The sequence below is a fragment of the Neopsephotus bourkii genome, unplaced genomic scaffold, assembly GCF_033783945.1.
Source record: "Neopsephotus bourkii isolate Nb327-2 ecotype Australia unplaced genomic scaffold, CSIRO-AGI_Nbou_v1 NB_1768, whole genome shotgun sequence".
In the NCBI taxonomy this organism is placed as follows: Eukaryota; Metazoa; Chordata; class Aves; order Psittaciformes; family Psittacidae; genus Neopsephotus; species Neopsephotus bourkii.
Window position 1 is genome coordinate 4,279,826 of NW_026902242.1, and position 17,782 is coordinate 4,297,607.

Genomic DNA, 17,782 nt, shown 5'->3' on the forward strand with positions numbered 1-17,782 from the left:
CAGTGAATCCCAGTAAAACACACTGCCAATTTCACCTATACAGTCTGTAGGATGGATACTGATGACAGAGCTGGTTAGAAAATGCTCCAGTATATTGCCTTTTGGACAGCAGTCAAACATGCTAGCATCTTCCTTAATTCTATATCATTAAATTGCCAGTGGTTCAATAATCAATAAGAACGCAAACTAAATGTTTGCCCAACAATTCTGCAAGTTTCTTTTACCAAAAATAGAGAGGAATTCATATATAAAACTCCCTATAGGGCAGCAAAAGCAGGCACCTTTCATGCCTTTCTCAAAGAAAGAGAATTAGAGCAAGAGTATTCATAAAAGCATTAAAGGATTACAGTATTCTAACTGCATGGCACCTGAGGAACAAAAAAGCCTACTGAAACTGTTACCATGATAAAAGGATAAGATGAGCATATGGAAAAACATTTCCAGTCTCACCCCTAAAGCTTGGTTTCTACGGTAGGCATTTAGTAATTAATAATACAGTAAGTATTATAATACTAATTAATTATATTACAAATACAATTACTATTATTTATATTAATTAGTAATTAATATACTTAATATTGAAACACTGTAAAAATTACTTCTACGGTAGGTACTTAGTAAGAAATGAGGCTGTGAACTACAAGATCCTGGTCTAAATTCAGGCCTACTAGGGCACTGCTAGTAACAACTGGTTTTTTTCTCTGTGCTTTTACCAGTAAGCCTCAGAGGATTCAGAGGATTCCAAAGACAAGCACTCTTTCTTAACTTACATATGTGTTTGGAGAAGTATCATGGGATTAGATGTTGAAAACATCGAGGTCAAAACCAGAACATTGGGGTTGCTCAGCCTGGAGAAGAGAAGCTGCGTGGAGACCTCAGAGCAGCTTCCAGTGTCTGAAGGGGGCTACAAGGATGCAGAGAAGGACTCTTCACCAGGGACTGTAGCGATAGGACAAGGGATGACGGGTTCACACTGAAACAGGGGCAGTTCAGGTTAGATCTAAGGCAGAAGCTCTTCTCTGTGAGGGTGCTGAGGCACTGGCAGAGGGTGCCCAGAGAAGCTGTGGCTGCCCCATCCCTGGCAGTGTTCAAGGCCAGGCTGGATGGGGCTTGGAGCAACCTGCTCTAGTGTGAGGTGTCCCTGCCCGTGGCAGGGGGCTAGAGCTGGATAATCTTAAGGTCCTTTCTAACCCAAACCAATGTGTGATTCTGTGTCATCCAGAAAACAATGACCAGGTCTCATAAAATCATGACAATTCCAAACTCTTGAGAATACAGGTCAAGAACAAGTATTAGTTTTAAGAGTAAGCCAATTTTTACAACTTGTCTCCTTTACAAAGAACTTAATGAGTACAGATTCTACTAAGCCCTGGGGAAGATTTACCATTACCAGACCTTGGCTACAGCAAAAAAAAAAACCTGTTCATGGAAGTTTTAAACTCTTCTGAAAAGTAACAGGATAACTGAAGCAAAATAAAGACATTAATTCAGACATAAAGAATACTTGAACTCGCCTGGCTTCAGGAGACTGGTATGGAAAAAATCAACATACAGGTTTCCATTTAAGATCTAATCACTTCTAAGTCTACAGTGTGAACTTATAAACTGTGTAAGTCTAGAAAAAACTACTTCCAGTCCCATGGAAACAAGACGGCTTTGGGAGGACACATTCAGCAATAACACTGAACTGTGTATTTACCCTACTCTACAGGGCTTTTTCAATGCCATTTAAACATTTAAATGCCATTGAAAAAGCAGGGAGGCAGAAGAGAAATTTGATCACAATCCCAACAAACTGCTTAAAACCAAAAAACCCAAACCAAATTAGCCCCCTTTCCACTGACTTCTATACAGAACGGCTTTAACTAGAACACTGCATTTAGATTAGGGGGTTTTGTTAGGTTAGGGTTTTTTTTCATCAACCTCCTTTACATATTACACAATCAATATCGAAGCTTTTCTAACAGGGAATTGATACTAGACAAACCAGGCCACTACTCATGAGCACTGCTGTTTGCGAATGAGTTCCTGAGAAGTCAGTTATGGCTCTGGATGCCTGCAGATACATCAAGGTTTTATTTGATATGTAACGAATCAATTAATTTGAAAACCCTCTCACAAATGCTTATTCTTTGAGAAGAACCCTCAACACTAAACCCCCCCAAAAAAACACCCACAAAACCCAAAACATAAACTTAAAGAGGGGGGAAACAAAACCGTATTTGTTAAATGCACCAACTTCTTAAGTTCACATAAAGGAATCAAAGCACTCTTTTAAGAGCTTTTTGAGGAAAAAAGGATTTGTATTTCAAGTTTGAGTATCTTAGACAAGCTTCTGTATTTTTTTGTCTGAAAACTTGTAATGACATTCATTCTTATTTCAGGTTTTTTTTCCCTTTGATAAATTCACTTGCACTTAACTTTCCCGAACTAAAAGTTTTTATGAAATCTCATGGAAAATTTCGTAACATTCAGGATTTAGTCCTGTTGACAGTGTTCTCCCTCCCACTGCCCAAATCCAAACCCTCACACACACGCAACCCAAATTCCTTTTCATTCTAGTTTCTCATTTAAGTAAGGCAAAGTGCTGAAGCACTAATATTCAGCAATGCAGAGGACATCAACAAAATAAAAACAAGGAAGCTCTTTCAGAAGCAGAAGGAAGAAAAGCAGGGGAGGTAAACAAATGTTCTGGAGTTTTAACATGGCTATGAATGCACTGCATCCCACTTTTGAGCTATTCCAAAGAAGTATCATCTCTTCGCCTTTGGTTACAGAACTGCCAATGGAAGTGGTTCTCCTCTCTTCTTCCACCACACTCCTCCACCCCACAGTGAATCTAGCAACCGTGCAGCCATGGGACTGATGAGTAAGTTGCTCCAAGGGAAACTATTTGGCAGTACAGTTTACTGCTGGATTAGCAAGTGTATGAGCACTTCAACACAGAGAATGGAGCAGAAATATGTGGAGTTGGGGGAGGGTTTCTGCCTGTGCTAAGGATGTAGGATGAGAAAGCACAGAACTACCCATCCTGGCAACAGCTGCCATCACAGCCCTAAATGTAACAAGAAATTGCACCCTAGATCCCAGTCTTTTACTATCAGGTTAAAAGGAAAGAGTCTGCTATTAATATCAGCTACTCTACTGCTCAGCACATAGACAGAAAAATTGATCTGGCAGATTAAAGCAGTGAACCAGGCAATTCTTTGGAAAGTCTAGCACTACTCTTAATGCCATGAACCAATTCCTCCACACCTAGGGAGAGGGGAAAAAGAGCAAAAGACCTCTGAAGTGAGCCTTCCAAGCGAACTCAAAGGACGCTCACCGTAAAGAAGTGTCAACTGCAATAAAAAACATTTTAGCGTATGCCAATTCATGAAGTCTTTCTAGCCAGCATCACCAGCAATGTGCCTAAAGAACCACTATGCCCACTTTGTGCTGACATTCTGAGATTCTACCACTGCAATCTCAGGCTGAAGGAGCAAAGTGAGAAGTTTACTGTTTTAGCAGTCTAAACCAGAACAGCGCAGAACTCTGCTGTTCCAAATCCACACGACGTTATAAAACTGGCAGTGTTCTTTCCTGCAATGCCCAGACTCACAGATGTCCATGTCTGAAAAAGGAGGTCATTCTGGAGTTGTTAAGCTGTTTACCTTTGCTTGGCAGTTGCAATTCCTTACTTTGAAGGCAGCTATGCAAGACAAGTGTAATTTTTCATCCCATCACCCACCAACAATTTAGTGTACAGAGAGCTGAAAGCTGTCTCTTGTTTCATGGGATTCTTCTTAGATATCCAAGGTTTGTGAGTAGATACAAGATCACTACAGCATGCCAACAGTTCATCCCTCTATAGCACAACAGATTCTGGTTTCAGTGTTTTCCCCTCGTAAACATGAAATGAGTCCAAGTATAAATGATAGATTTCTCCTTTGAAAGGGTGTCACTTACCAGTAACTACCATGCTGCTCATGTTAGAATTCGGGCTATTGAGTACACTGCCTGAAAGAAGTTCGTCAGATCCTCTCTAAAAAGAAAGAGACAGTAAGAGATATTTTTTTCCTCTATTTAGTGAGTTTTTAAAGATGATATTAAAAATGTCAGTTTGAAAGGGAAAACTTTTAGAAGAACTTCAGCAAGCACAACCAAACCTCTCCCGATTTGGCAGATTTCCTCTTTTCAGTTCAGTGCAACAACTTGAAATCCAAGTAAAGCAGTATATTTACATGGCAAGCTTTGAAATAAGAGCAGCTTAAGCACAGTTGTTTCACCCACCACTGAAATGAAGCCACCTCCAAACACAATGAAAACTGACTAATCGCGTCCAGCATTTCCAATTAAAATATTATTAGAATTAAATATGTTTAGGCTATTTCAGTCACATTTAAATTCATTTACTGGTTTACTATTGGAATATATGTACATACTACATGATTCTAACTGAAGCTAAAAGAGAAATCTGTACAGATAGACATACGGTGTTTAACTCGCTTCTAACACCCCTATTTGTAAAAAATAAAAACAAAACAAGCCAAACCAAAACAAAACTGAAAACCCCAAGCAAACAAACAAAAAAAAAAACAAAAACCAAACCCAGTGGTTTTCATCCTGCTGTGGACATTACAACAGCACGTCAAGAACAGTCAGCAAACGTAGCTTACATAGTACTTCAATACTGCACACTAAAATTACAGGAGGATCTCACCCTTCGAGGCAGCACGGTTGCAAGATGCATAAAATCAAACCTTTCCCATTTAATCATAGTGCACTGTATGTGTTCATACACAGAACAATATGTTAGTTTAATTCAGACCTGAAATACATACTACTTTTAAGAGCTTCTGTATGTGTACTGCACACATAGAGCCAGTAAAGTTTACTCATTTTTCAACATCAGCTCTGAAGAATCTTGTTTGAATACTCTAAGCTCTTAAGGGTACATAGCAGTCAACAAACCTGCCTATCAAATCAACAACAGATTTCCTTTACAACTGAGTAATGCCTGATACCAAGACAAAGTAGGACCATGAGAAGGACCATGCGTCTCAATCTAAGTACAGATCTCTAATTAGATGTAGCTGGGTAAAACTGAAAAACAAATTAGAGAAGCTATGGAAACTCTACATTATTTAGACTGCCCTTCTTTCTACTTCAAATACAATACACCAACCCAGGGATTGGTTCTAGTTTTCTACTATAATATTTACATAGCTAGAATACTGCAAAGTTCAAGATTACTACCAGTATTCGCTCACTCAGTGATAACAGCAGTTCCTTCCTTGTTTGGAAGCCCTTGTCTGTAGCCTGGAGAGCTCAACTGAATAGGCAGAAGTAGCAGCAGAGACTTAATCAGGCATATTAAGATAACTCAGCATTTTTTCTTCCCTTAATATGCCAGGCATTCATCTCCAATAGCACAGCAGTTACTATGTATTGTATCCCCAGTACAATGAATGCTCTTCCCCAAACTGCAGGAACTTAACAATTCTGAAATATTTCAAATTTTAGTTGTCTTCAGCTTCAAGAAGTTACTTCAGCAGCTGCTAACAGCACACAAGAGTGATTCCATGAACTTCTCGTTCCTAGTAAATCAGGCTTCCAAAAAGCAGTTTATTTCTTAACCCACAGCAGAAGAATCCAAAAGGAGTACAAATTACTCAACAGAGTGGATATTAAGTTACTGTATTTTTGTGTTTCATGAACAGTGAAGAGTTTTCATTTTGAAACATCATTCTGAATGTCATGAATACATTCAATCACAAGATTTAGTCATTACACTTGTAAAAGTTTTAACAGTTTTGTTTCAGAAGAACAAGGAAATGTGAATTCCTTACACTGGCATGTATCATCAATTCTACATTTGTTTTATTGTCACAAATCAGTGTTCACAAGTCTGATCCACAGATGTCCAGGTTTGGATACAGTATGTTCTTCCAGTTCACCATAAAACCACAAAGGTAGAGCAAACCTCTGCTAACTCACTCCCACACCTATCTGCCAAGCTTCTGAGAAAAGACAAAAGTATCTCTTACCACTAGAGTAATTAAATATACACAGGTCTTTTTCCTTATCGGTTCTTAAGCAGCTTAGATACCTCTGCAGTTCTTTCATGATGTTCTTGGCCACAGAGAAGTTAAATTACAGAATCAAAAGTAGTAACTGTCTGGTAGTTGTCATTTACCTCAAAAAGGGCTATCTTAAGATGACAGTTGTCTGGTAAAGCTGTTTAATATAAGCATTTCAAATAAGCAAATACATTCCCTTTAAGACTGGTAATACTATGTGACACAAGCACCTCCTAAACAAGAGCACAGACATAAATAATTCTTTTACTTATATTTATTCAGCAGAGAGAAGTCTTTATGCAATTAGTGGTTTGGGGTGTTTGACTTTGGGTTTATGTGCATCTTCTTTTAGGGGACGCTAAGCCAAAAAGGACTGGCGTCTTGTTTCCAAGGGCAAAGCTCTTAATCATCCAGCTCTCTCACACATGGATTTCAGAATGATAAACCATTCCCCAAGCATCTTGAACATTCACTAGTCTCATTCTCAAGCATAGCAGTCATGCTAGTCAAATCATGCAAAGCAAAGAAACCTTTCAACCTATTTGGGTAAATTCTTTCGAGTGTTTCAGAGGTAAGGAAACTAAACTCAGATCTCTGAAGAACACAGCAGATCAGATTCAGTGAAGAATCTAAGATCCCAGAGCAATGTTCAGTTAACTCTTTTCCCCATCTGTGCAAACTGCTGTGTTCTAAAGAATCAAAGCAGGTTTGAGTTGTCTAACAAGACTGAAGATCACGAACACACAAATACAAAATCTAAGTTAAAACAACAGACAAACAGAAAACAACACAGTGATTTTATTTCAGCATAGACTGTAAAGGACAGTTCCTACAACCGCAACATGGTAGAGACAAACCGAATACCCATTTTAGCATGAGGGAAGCAGATTATAAAGGACAAAATAAGAAGTATAAACTGCTATTATACTATTAATAGGTCATCGCCTGACAGCTAGTCCTCAAGCGCAGAAGTTTCCTATGCCGTATTTTTATTCCTGCCAATCTCAAGAATATTAATATATATTAATCTTCAATGACAGACAAACTCCTATTGAGATCAATCTAGAACACTTCTTCGTGAAACCAGCATCTGCTGAAACACTGTTACACAAAATAAACAGGGGAATCACCAAACTTCCTGCAGTGAATAAACCTCGATTTTGTTGAAGTCATTAAATACTTTCAGGGAAGCCCAAGTTATCACATCCTTGAGAAAATTTCCATCCGTGGTGTGAGATCAGCATGCAGCATGTTCATGTATAGCATCAACCCGTGGAATTACATAAAGGAGATCTTCTAGCTCCTTGCTTTAACTGTCATAGCTAACTCAGAATTCTTCACTACACAAGCTGGATTTAGGTAGCAGGATTTTGGATTCCCTCCCCCACCAGACTACTATGAAGCTTCATGCTATCACCAGTTATATTAAGTAGCTATGTAATGTCAGGAAGTCATTCCAGTCATACTATCCTTCCAGGCTAAACAAAACTATACTATTTAGAAGTCTTTGCCAACTATCTTCCCCTCACCCTTCAGATAGGGCTTGAAATATTTCAATCATTCCCCAAGTTTTATTACATCCAAGATAGAAAAAAAACCCTCAAGAGTAACAACTCTGGCTTCAGAGTTACCAAAGAGGTTTAGTCTTTAAAGCAAAGTACCTTTCTGACAACTGTTTATGGAAGAGAAACATTATCAGCTCTTTTTCCAGTAATTCCAGGCTAGGAAGAGACTCTCAGCAAAAGTTCTGGCTAAACCTAGCCAAACAAACTGAGCATATTACAAAAGGCTTATTAGAAGCATGTCTAGATACACTACATGAACACTAAACCAATACTAATAAAACCAGGAAACAAGCGACAAAACTGCACTTTGTTAAAAAGTCAACAGCATCATCTGAAGTAATTTCTTTAATTCCCACTAAAAAAGGCAGAATACACTCAAAGATACTGAAAAACACATTTTCTGATAAATCCTTTCATGCATGGTACCCAAATTTGCTTATATTACAAACCTCTCTCAAGAACAGGATGCTTTTGCCCACCCTACTTTCCTCCCTCTCCACTACTCCTCCCCTAGATGAAAGGAGAACTTAAGCTGCACTGTGCATTTACTACAGTCATTCTCAGCCTACAGGCACAGATTTCCCAAGGGCTATGACAAGCCAGGAGACAGATCTCATGATTTCAAGAAATCTAACAGCGTTGTAAAACATTTCATTCCTTACAACATCTGGGAACAGTTTAAAAGTAAAAGCCAGAAACTTGATGGTATGGGAGAGGAATAAAAAGCATATGGGAATTCCAACACAGACATGAAGCACTCCCTTCCAATAGATACACACTTGTAAGCACGCTGCTTCAATATTCAACGTCTGAATTTAACTTGGGGGACAGGACAACACACTTCAAACCCCTTCAACGCAGCATTTCTAAACTTCATTCAGTTTACATGCAGTGGCTCAGAATTTGATGAATGCTTCATTTTTGACAGGATACATTTTTAATGAAACACTGCACAAATACACCCTCACATACTTTTTAGTGAAGAAGAAATACCGGATCTGCCCTTTGCTCTGACTGCAAGCACTACTGTCAAAACACCTAATCCACATGGTAAATAGGCCATTACATCTCTTGAACATTTAGGATCACAGAAGACTCATTTAGGACAGGGCAAGCCACGTCCAAATATACAATCCAAAATAAATTCCATGTAAGTTAGTAAGTATTTTACAAATCATACAATTTAAACTATAAGCTTTTTCCCACTTCATAAGAACCCTACCTTCATTGATAACATCACTTTCTTTTAATTCAGTATCACATTAACTGGGTAGAATATGACCACCTTTTAATGCTTATTATCTGTATTCTCCTTTTTTCCCCACTTCAGTTCCCTTTCATGCTGTCCTCAGCCCAGCATACATTGTTTATCTATCCTAACAACTAGTTCACCATTTTTGCACTCATTTTTTTCACCAAGGAAGAATCTAAGAGAAAAATAAGCTTTTATTCTTTTTAACTGTATGCACAGTATATGCCATGAATCTACTTTGTGAAAACACAAAGTTGGCAAGTACTGAGAGCGCAATCAAGGGAAGCTGAGAAGGCTTTAAGCTGAAAGGAGACAAGGCTCAGTTCCTCGGAAAAGTTTCCAGGTTCTCAAAATACAATGTGGAAATGAGCCAAATTTCTCCGAAGTATCTGAAGATCAAGCTGATCAAGCTGGACTGAAGAGTAAAAAAAAAAAATAAAAAATGAAATCTGCACTTAAACCTCATTTGGAAATCTTCACACTTTCAATTGTAATGAAAGACAACAGGCAAGAGTAGAGTTTAATACCAACTGATGCTTCCAACTTCTAGGAGGAAGCACACAGATTTTATTTCAGCATTTCAGACTTTCTACTCTACTTTCACCAGAGAAGAAAGTGTTACTCTGAAGCAGCTGCACATAACTGGTAGTAAGTTAGAACAGGTGAGAATTACTTGCTAGAGCTACCACCTGGATGTGTTCCTTGCATTCTGGTTAGAGGCATGGAACCGAGATGTACCAATTTGGTCCTCTAGTAGCAATTCCTACATCTCAAAGACCCACTATGAGAAGATTCAATATGAAAAGAAGGTACTTTCTACTTGTTTTTCTGCTATGCTGCAATAATAACTTAAAGATTTAGGGCTATTTTGTCTGTAATTCAGTACTGATGTTACACATTCATAAAACCCCTAATTTTATGAAAAGCTAAGAACCTATGTACTTGCACCTCTAAAATCCAAACCCCTAAACAAGACATCACAGTCCCATTAATAGCTTGGAAAACTAGAACCTCATAGAACCAACAACCACCAAAATCAACTGTTCTATCTTCTACCTGGCCCAAGCAACTTCTGTCCTCCCCAATTCTATGTGCTAAAAGCACTTATGCAACCACACACTTTGGTACAAATCCAGCTAAAAAGACGTAACTCACTGTTGTGTCAGCTCAGCCTTACCCTGGTTAAGTTCCCAAGAGAGGCGTGTTGCTACCCAAACAGTTGTTGCTCAAGGAACAACAGGGACATTACTGGGACAGAGAAAACTGGAACACAGTTCGATTTGCTTGTAAAAACATGGCCTAGAACTCTAAGAAATGAGAAATACTCAACAGGTGATGGGCTCAAAATGAAATGGGAAGTTCAGGTTAGATGGAAGAAGTTCTCCTCTGTGAGGGTTATGAGGTGCTGGCAAAGGGTGCCCAGAGAAGCTGTGGCTGCCTCATCCCTGGCAGTGTTCAAGGCAGGTTGGACAGGGCTTGGAGCAACCTGCTCTAGCGTGAGGTGTCCTGCCCATGGCAGAGGGTTGGAACTTGATGAACTTAAGGTCCTTTCCAACCCAAACCATTCTATAATTCTATGAAAGGAGAAAGGTATTTTCATGCTGGTATTGGTTCCTATTTTTCAGATGATGAAGGTGACTACATTTCTCCTTTTACAACCCCTTCAATTAAGAGACAAACAGAAGTGTTATGTTTCCAACTAGTGACAGACATCAAAACAAATCAAACAGGTACACCAAGCCTTCCCTATATTGATGCATACTTGCTACAGAGACACTAATTTCCAACATTTTTCTTTCCTCTCCACATTTTTCCACACACATTACACAGTATGAAAGTAACTTTCAACAGGGTAAATTTACAGAAGTTCTGTTAAAAAAGAGAGCAGACATGTTTCATTGTAGGAAGCTGGGGGATTTTTATCACCAAGGCCACGTTTCCTTGCTGAAAAGCCAAATCCAGATGCCAGTTCTCAACTTCTGAATATGGTCACGCTTCATTCCCACTTCACTGCTAGAATGTCCTGTACATTTTTGCTGTCTACTGTTGCTACAACTATTACTGAACACTGAATTTGATTTAAGAATGTTATCCTGGCTAATACAAAATTAAAACAGTTCATCTAATTCACAACCAACCCATTTTTCTCATATCACTGCCCTCAGCAGACTCTTTGTCTAATCTACTAGGAATCTACTAGTGGTTATATCGGACATGCAAAGATATCTCAAATGTATTATTCTAATAGTTTAAACACAATAAAACAGACTTTCAAATGGCCAGCCAGGTTTTTTATCCTACCACTCCATGGCTTTTTTTAAGTATCTACAATCACAACAGTGAAGAAAAACCTGAAAGGAAAAAGCTATTTACATATATTTTCTCATTTCTTAAGTTTAGCCTCAACTTACCTGCTTGCGAGAATTTCCAATTTTTTTTCCTACACGTTTTCATGATACAGTGTGCAGTTCAAATAAGAAGTCACAATGTCTCTATTCCCACCATAGGGACACTCTCAGTTATTAGAAGCAAAAAAGGGTCAGGGCTCTATAATTTTATAAGAAAAGAGATTACTTCTCAGAACTCAAGTTAAAAAAGTAGCAACACTGTATCTACTTCATGCCCTCTTCTCTACATCTCTGTGCTCCTGCCTCTCATGGGTTCCCCTTCCCCAGTACCACTAGTCCCGCAGGTTACGTTTCAGCAACCCTGAAAAAGGGGGACTTTGGGACACATTATTGTTTGGAAACCTACCAGAAAGTACTAGGAGAGCACTCCTTGGCATCTTCTATCCAACCATAACATAACCAACTGCATACACACCAAGAACTGCCTCTTTTTCTTAAGCATAATGCAAAGGCTGATGTCCTGACTTTGAGGGGAAAAAGGCCATTCCCAAATCTTTACACATTACAAAACTATGTTTACAGGAATATATGTGGTTTTCCCTCTTAAGTACAGCTGGGGCTGTCCACACTTGGCAAGCTGAAGTTCAGTTTTTGGCCAGCACAGCCCAAAGCGGTGTTGACAGCATTGCAAATTCCCAACTGCTATATACCAAATAACACATTCATGAAGGAATGACTGTTTCTTTTCTCCCAGCAGGCAGAAGTACACTTCAACCACTGCACATGAAATGTGCAATGCACATATACTAAATGAGTCACTCAATTGTTCAGTCCCCATTTACAGCAGAGCTACCCATGCCATGCAGGAGAAAGATGATACATCCGACTGAAGTGGCACCCACTGAAATACAGTAAAAGGGAAATACCATCTTCAATACACACCAAAATGTCACCAAACTTATTCCTGCACCTGTGTGATGTATCTTCTTTACATCACATTTTATACCGCTCCAAAGATTCTTTCAATTACTCAGAGAAAAGCTACATTATATACTTCATACGTTCACTTCAACAGTTGAAAAAGGCTGTATCACTCCAAGTGCAAATCAGTTTACTTATCAAGATTAAAGTACCGTAACTGTAAAGAGAACATCATAGCTGCAAACAGAACACAAGCCAGCAACTCAAGCTGCAGTTATGAGATCTGGTACTCAAACCAATATAGCCAGTGAACAATGACAAATCTGAGATTAGTAGGTAACTAGCTGGTCATTTCAAACAAACTATGAACTATGTAATATATTATCATTACTGGAACCCTTAGCTCTGTTCTATTCAAAACCACTTTGTACCAACTGCTTCTATACAAGGGGAATTCCCAAAGTTACATGAGACTCAGGAGCTAAAGCTCATTTTTTTCCTGTTCTTTTGGAAATTGGAACATAAGGGGTAAACTGTGCAGAGTGCAATTTCCTTGCCTCCATGAATCTAGGTGAGCAAAACAAGACACTAAAGACCAAATCAAATACGAATTATTTCACACGTGCACAGAAGATTACTGGATTTTGACATGTTCTAACGCCTTCAGAAATTAAAGTGCACTGCTCCTCTGACAGGTTTTAGCCTGGAAGCATGCTCCCACTGCATGTTTTGAGTTGTGCAAATCCCCACGTTTACTCTGTGTAAACCAAGTTTTCAAAGAGTATGTGTCATTTTTTCCACCTCTATTTTGAGTTTTATATTTTCCTCAGCTCTTGGCATTAATTTCTGGTGACTCAACACGTAAATAAACCCAAGATTGCACATTCAACACTTCGATGAACAAAAATGGTTTCAATCAAATCACGAACAGCACAAATAACTGGTAATAGCTTCAAATTTAGAAGCCTCATTACAACTCCAAGACTGTAAAACTGTTAATAAAACATTATAAGCAAGTATTCCTTTTACTTTATACTTGGCCTTGCCCACATGCAGCCCCCAAAGCTCAAAAGCCCTTTTTTAACTCATAGGCAATTCCTAGACTACGGTAGTTAACTTCTACTATTACTCTTTTACAAATGGGGGTAAAATTGTAACACGTTCACTTCCCTGTTTTCCAAACAAAAGTGTCGTATGTCACAATTCCTTTCTCCAAGTACAACGGAATGTATCACAAACATGCTGTATAACTGACTGATCAGCATAATACAGTAGGCAGAAAATCTCAGGAACGCATCAAGTCAAACAAATGTCCTGGGTAAGGTGATTTCACACAGGTAAATCCCTATCCACTTCCAAGAACTATCCAGTTACAGTAAAACCAGTGTCAATAGAGCATTAACACTGCTGATACAACTCCTTGGACTCAAAACTTGCTCCTTATACATTTCCAAAGCACCCCAAAGAAAAGATAACAGCCAAGAAAAGGCCACATGGATGTTCCTGGTAATTTATAAATGACATACAGATAAAACATTTCTCAACTGTAAAACATCAGTTCATCAAGAGCTATGAACAGTCACCAAAGAACATAAAAGGCAAATGCTTCACAAGGCTTTCCAGAAAACATTGCTGAAGCTCACATCAGACTGCTACCCAAACTGCATACACCAATTAGCAAGAAATTCCGTTTTCCATTCCTGTTGGTATCTTGAGATAATTACAGAAGCTCCAGAATACAATCCAGTTTACTCCTCCCGTATTTAACAGCTTTCTTCAGAAAACCATCACCCTTTATATTTATTCCCACTACTTCTGTGCATAAATGGATTGTTTCCTTTTAAAATCCAAAGAGGAAGTCCATTTCTACAAGGCAAAGAGCACACTTTTTGAGACTTCTTTTTGAGACAAGCCTTTCCTTGTATTGATTTTAATTACTACCTCTGATACACCTGGCTTGCTTCCTTTTTTATATTACATTCATAACACAACTTCTACAATCAACAAAAAGAAGCACTTATGTCATCTGAAGTGTCTTCATTTCATTGTGTCTAGTATCTGAAAATATGGTTCCAATATTGTACTACACACAATATACTTCATGAATACTCAAATTCTCCTCAGTCACTCACAGTAACGAATGAAAGGGATACTATATCCATTTACTTCTCCCGAAGTGACAATGTCAGAATTTAAGGCTTAAGCAATACATGGTCTACCTGAAATTGTTTCATTAGACATGATCGAGGGCAATTTATAAATAGTTCTGCCCCACAACTATGGGGGCAGTTTAGTTCTGAAAGACTTGAACTTCCTCAGGTATTCCTCCAAACTATTAAATACAGTTTTAATCAGTTGACACTTTTTCCTCCCCGTCAACAGAGACACAATGCCAGCCTGTGTTTCTGATTGGGATTAGCTCTCACAGGGTACTTGAACTACACTTCCCTCTTGATTCAGAGAATGATTTTAAGCCTGTCTTCAATACTGCATGAACCTGTGGGGCCAGACAGACCCAGATCTGTAACGGACTTCTTTTAGCTCCTCCTAGAAGCAAGCTTGCTGAGAAACATACTACAGGTATACATACTGGCAGAATAGCTGCTGTTATCTACAAGCTAGCTGTATTATATAAGAACTAGTCCAAATCCAACAGGACCAATGCTGAATCTGAGCCAAAGAGCTTTACTAGACAAAACCTCGCTAACCAAGCAGTTAACACAGACCAGCTTCAGGTGATAAAGCAGTGATGTAGTAAAACTACAAAGTCTCTGGACAAATGTGAAGACTTCCCTTTGCGCACTAGAAAACTTCCACGTTTCTTCTACTGAAACAGAATTGCCTGCATGCATTCTTTAACAGAAGCTCAAGTTCCCCTGTCCTATATTATCTTTGCATTCTCATTATTTCTCAGTCTGCTTCTACAAAGTACTGAACTAACTCCCACAACAGATGCGGACACAGAAGTGAAGTACACAGTAAATTAACGATTTGGAAGCTCTTCCCTTGTTTTAATAAATATGATAAATTCATAACTACTTGAGAAATAAAAAGTAAAGCAGAGAAAACGCCCCCTTCTCTGTCTACATAAATTCTACTTCCCATTTTTTAGTGTCATATTCAACTTCAGTAGTAACTGGTTTGGATGGGGGAGAAGAAGAAAACATGTCTTTTCCAGTCACCATGCAACAATGAGAAAGTGCTGTTAAAAAAAAAAAAATAAGCAAAACTAAGCTTTAAAAATAAGAAGCTGACACCACTACATTAATCTAATGCCACTGTTTACAGTTCAGTGCCTGGCAAAGTCTTTTGTGTAGAGCCTGGATGTTATCTCTAGGGATTTTTGGTTAATAAAGCATATACTGCTGACTAAATATCAGCTGACAATGACCAGCTAAAATCTTACAATTTGAAATTACTGACGCGGAAAGTAGCTCACTTTGTATCAACAATCTCCCCCCTTATTTGCCAAGCGTGCATCCTACCTTAACGCCAACAGCAACATCGGTGACAACGCTGTAAAGAGAGAAAAAAACAGGAAGTCAACCAATTCATCCTTACAAAGCCAACTTTTCAAAGCAGTGCAATTAAAATAGCCAACAATTACCCCAATCGAGAAAATAGGTTCAAAGAACACAGCAGGGCTAAGGGCAGGTACAAAAGCAACTTTCAAAAGCCAGAGTCCAAAGTCTCAAGCAAGCATGACTCCAAAGCAGCACTGCCAAGAAATCTATTTAAAGGAAATTCGGATTTCTGTGACCACAGAGTGAAAGAATTTGTAAGTACAGAACTTTTCCAGACACCCCTACTAACCAGACAGCTAGTTCAGCAATACAGCCTACCCTACAGATCTTACAGTAGAAAGCAATGAACACATTGCTTTAAATTAGCCTGTAAAAAAAAGAGCACATTGGCAGGTAACACATATATGAAGTTTAACCAGGTACACCTATATGAAACTCTGCAACAGGTATAGCAAGGCCTATCTTTTTCTTGGAGATTGTGACATGATAACTCACACCAAAAGGAACCTAAGCCCACACCAACAGAAAAGGCCAAACAAGGGTATGTGAAAGCATTCCACAGTGTGATACTCATTAACAAGCCTCCTCAGACGGGCTTTTCAACTCCTACCATTACAATCACAACTAACCATAAAAAGCCTTTAGAACTCTCAGTTGAAAGGCTGTGCGCTTGCAACATAACAGAGGTTTGCTTCTCTGTTTGAAGAAGAGTAAACAACTCAATAGGCCATACAGGAACTGGAAGACGCTGTATTTACACTGAGGAAGGCTACAACCACCAGGTCGAACAAAAAGAAGGCCTGTGTACAATGCCTGCCCAGCCTTGGCCCTCTCTGTCCTGAATGGCTGCCTCCTTCCAAACCTTCCCTTCTAAGGCCTTCACAGCGAGTCTCCGGCACGCATAAAGGCATCCTTCTACCTGAGGGGGGGGGGGGGGGGGAGAAGCCAGAGGGCTTATTAAGCAGTTTCTGAAAACAAAAGAGCTCGACATCTGGCTCCTGCTGGTATCGCTCCTCCCCTCTAGGCAGCTCCAAAACAAACCCGAGCCCGAAGGGGCTCCCCACGGCTGAGGAGGGGGGAACCCGGGGCTGCGGGCAGGCAAAGGCGGGACAGAACGACAGCACTAGGGGATAGATGGGACAGACGGGGCAGATCATGCCCCCTCTTTAGATGCGGCGCCTCAACACTAAGTAGAAGGCGGCCCGAAGCCCTCCGCGGTTCAAACGGCAAACCCCGCCGAGGGGTCCGTGCTGCGGAGCGGCTGAGCCCCTTCTTCCCACCCGCTGTCCCGCGGCGAGAAGCCCGCCCCGTCCCCACCGCCGCCGGGGCAGCGGCCGCTCCCCACCGCCTCGGGGACGCCCCTGGCACCGGGATAGGTCCCGCCACCGAAAGGCGGCGGTGCCACGGCCGCGATTGCGACTCACCCGTCCATCGCCGAGCAGGACAGATCGCGGGCTAGAGGGACTGGCAGCCGCGCGGGCAACGCGGACGGGAACGCGGTCAGAAAATGGCGGCCTGGCCTGCACGGAAACCGCCGAGCGTTACCGAGCGCCGCACTCCACTCCCCAGCCCCCCCCTTCCGCGCCGCCGATACTGAGCATGCGCCGTGCCACTGAGCATGCGCCGCGGGTGCCGCTTGAAGCCTTTGCCAGCAGCCGGGTGCCGGAGGTGGCGCGATCGAGGCCCGCCGAGGGCGGGAAGCTGGCGGCGGCGGCGGAGGGGAGGGATAACGGCAGCCATTGCTGCCCTAGAGTAACCGCTTCCCGCCTCAGGAGCGGGGACACAATTCCCGGCGCCGGGAGCAGGACCGTTCTTCTCATGGAATTGTGAGGAGGCCGCGCCGGGCCCGGCACCCCAGGGCAAGCACCGACGTGGAGCACGCAAATAAGCCTTTCTGCTTTCTCTAAAGGAGACATTAAGCCTGAAGCTTCTAACATTGAGATGTTGAACAGTGAGATGCTATGGCAGGCGCTTGGAACTGGATGATCTTTAATGTCCCTTCCAGCCCAAACCGGCCGCAGAAACTGACTGTAAACTACCATGTCAGGGTACAAAGGATTCCCTCCACACGGCCACTTGGAAATACACTTGTCCCTTCATTATTTCTATC

At 40.6% G+C, this 17,782-nt stretch overlaps 1 protein-coding gene across 5 annotated transcripts in view; it reads right to left on the bottom strand.

Moving 5' to 3' along the window:
• Positions 1-17,394, bottom strand: part of PTBP2 (polypyrimidine tract binding protein 2) — a 43,682-nt gene extending 26,288 nt beyond the window's left edge. For 2 of the 5 annotated variants that reach the window (XM_061379118.1, XM_061379117.1), the window contains exons 1-3: positions 17,097-17,244; positions 15,634-15,664; positions 3,949-4,024 (exon numbers count right to left, since the gene is read on the bottom strand). In XM_061379118.1, the coding sequence (XP_061235102.1) occupies positions 3,949-4,024; positions 15,634-15,664; positions 17,097-17,104 (115 nt within the window). In that variant the 5' untranslated portion in view covers positions 17,105-17,244. Of the gene's footprint in view, positions 1-3,948; positions 4,025-15,633; positions 15,665-17,096 lie in introns of all 5 variants that reach the window. The other 3 variants (XM_061379120.1, XM_061379116.1, XM_061379119.1) reach the window with 3 other exon arrangements.
• Between the last annotated feature and the right edge of the window lie 388 nt (positions 17,395-17,782).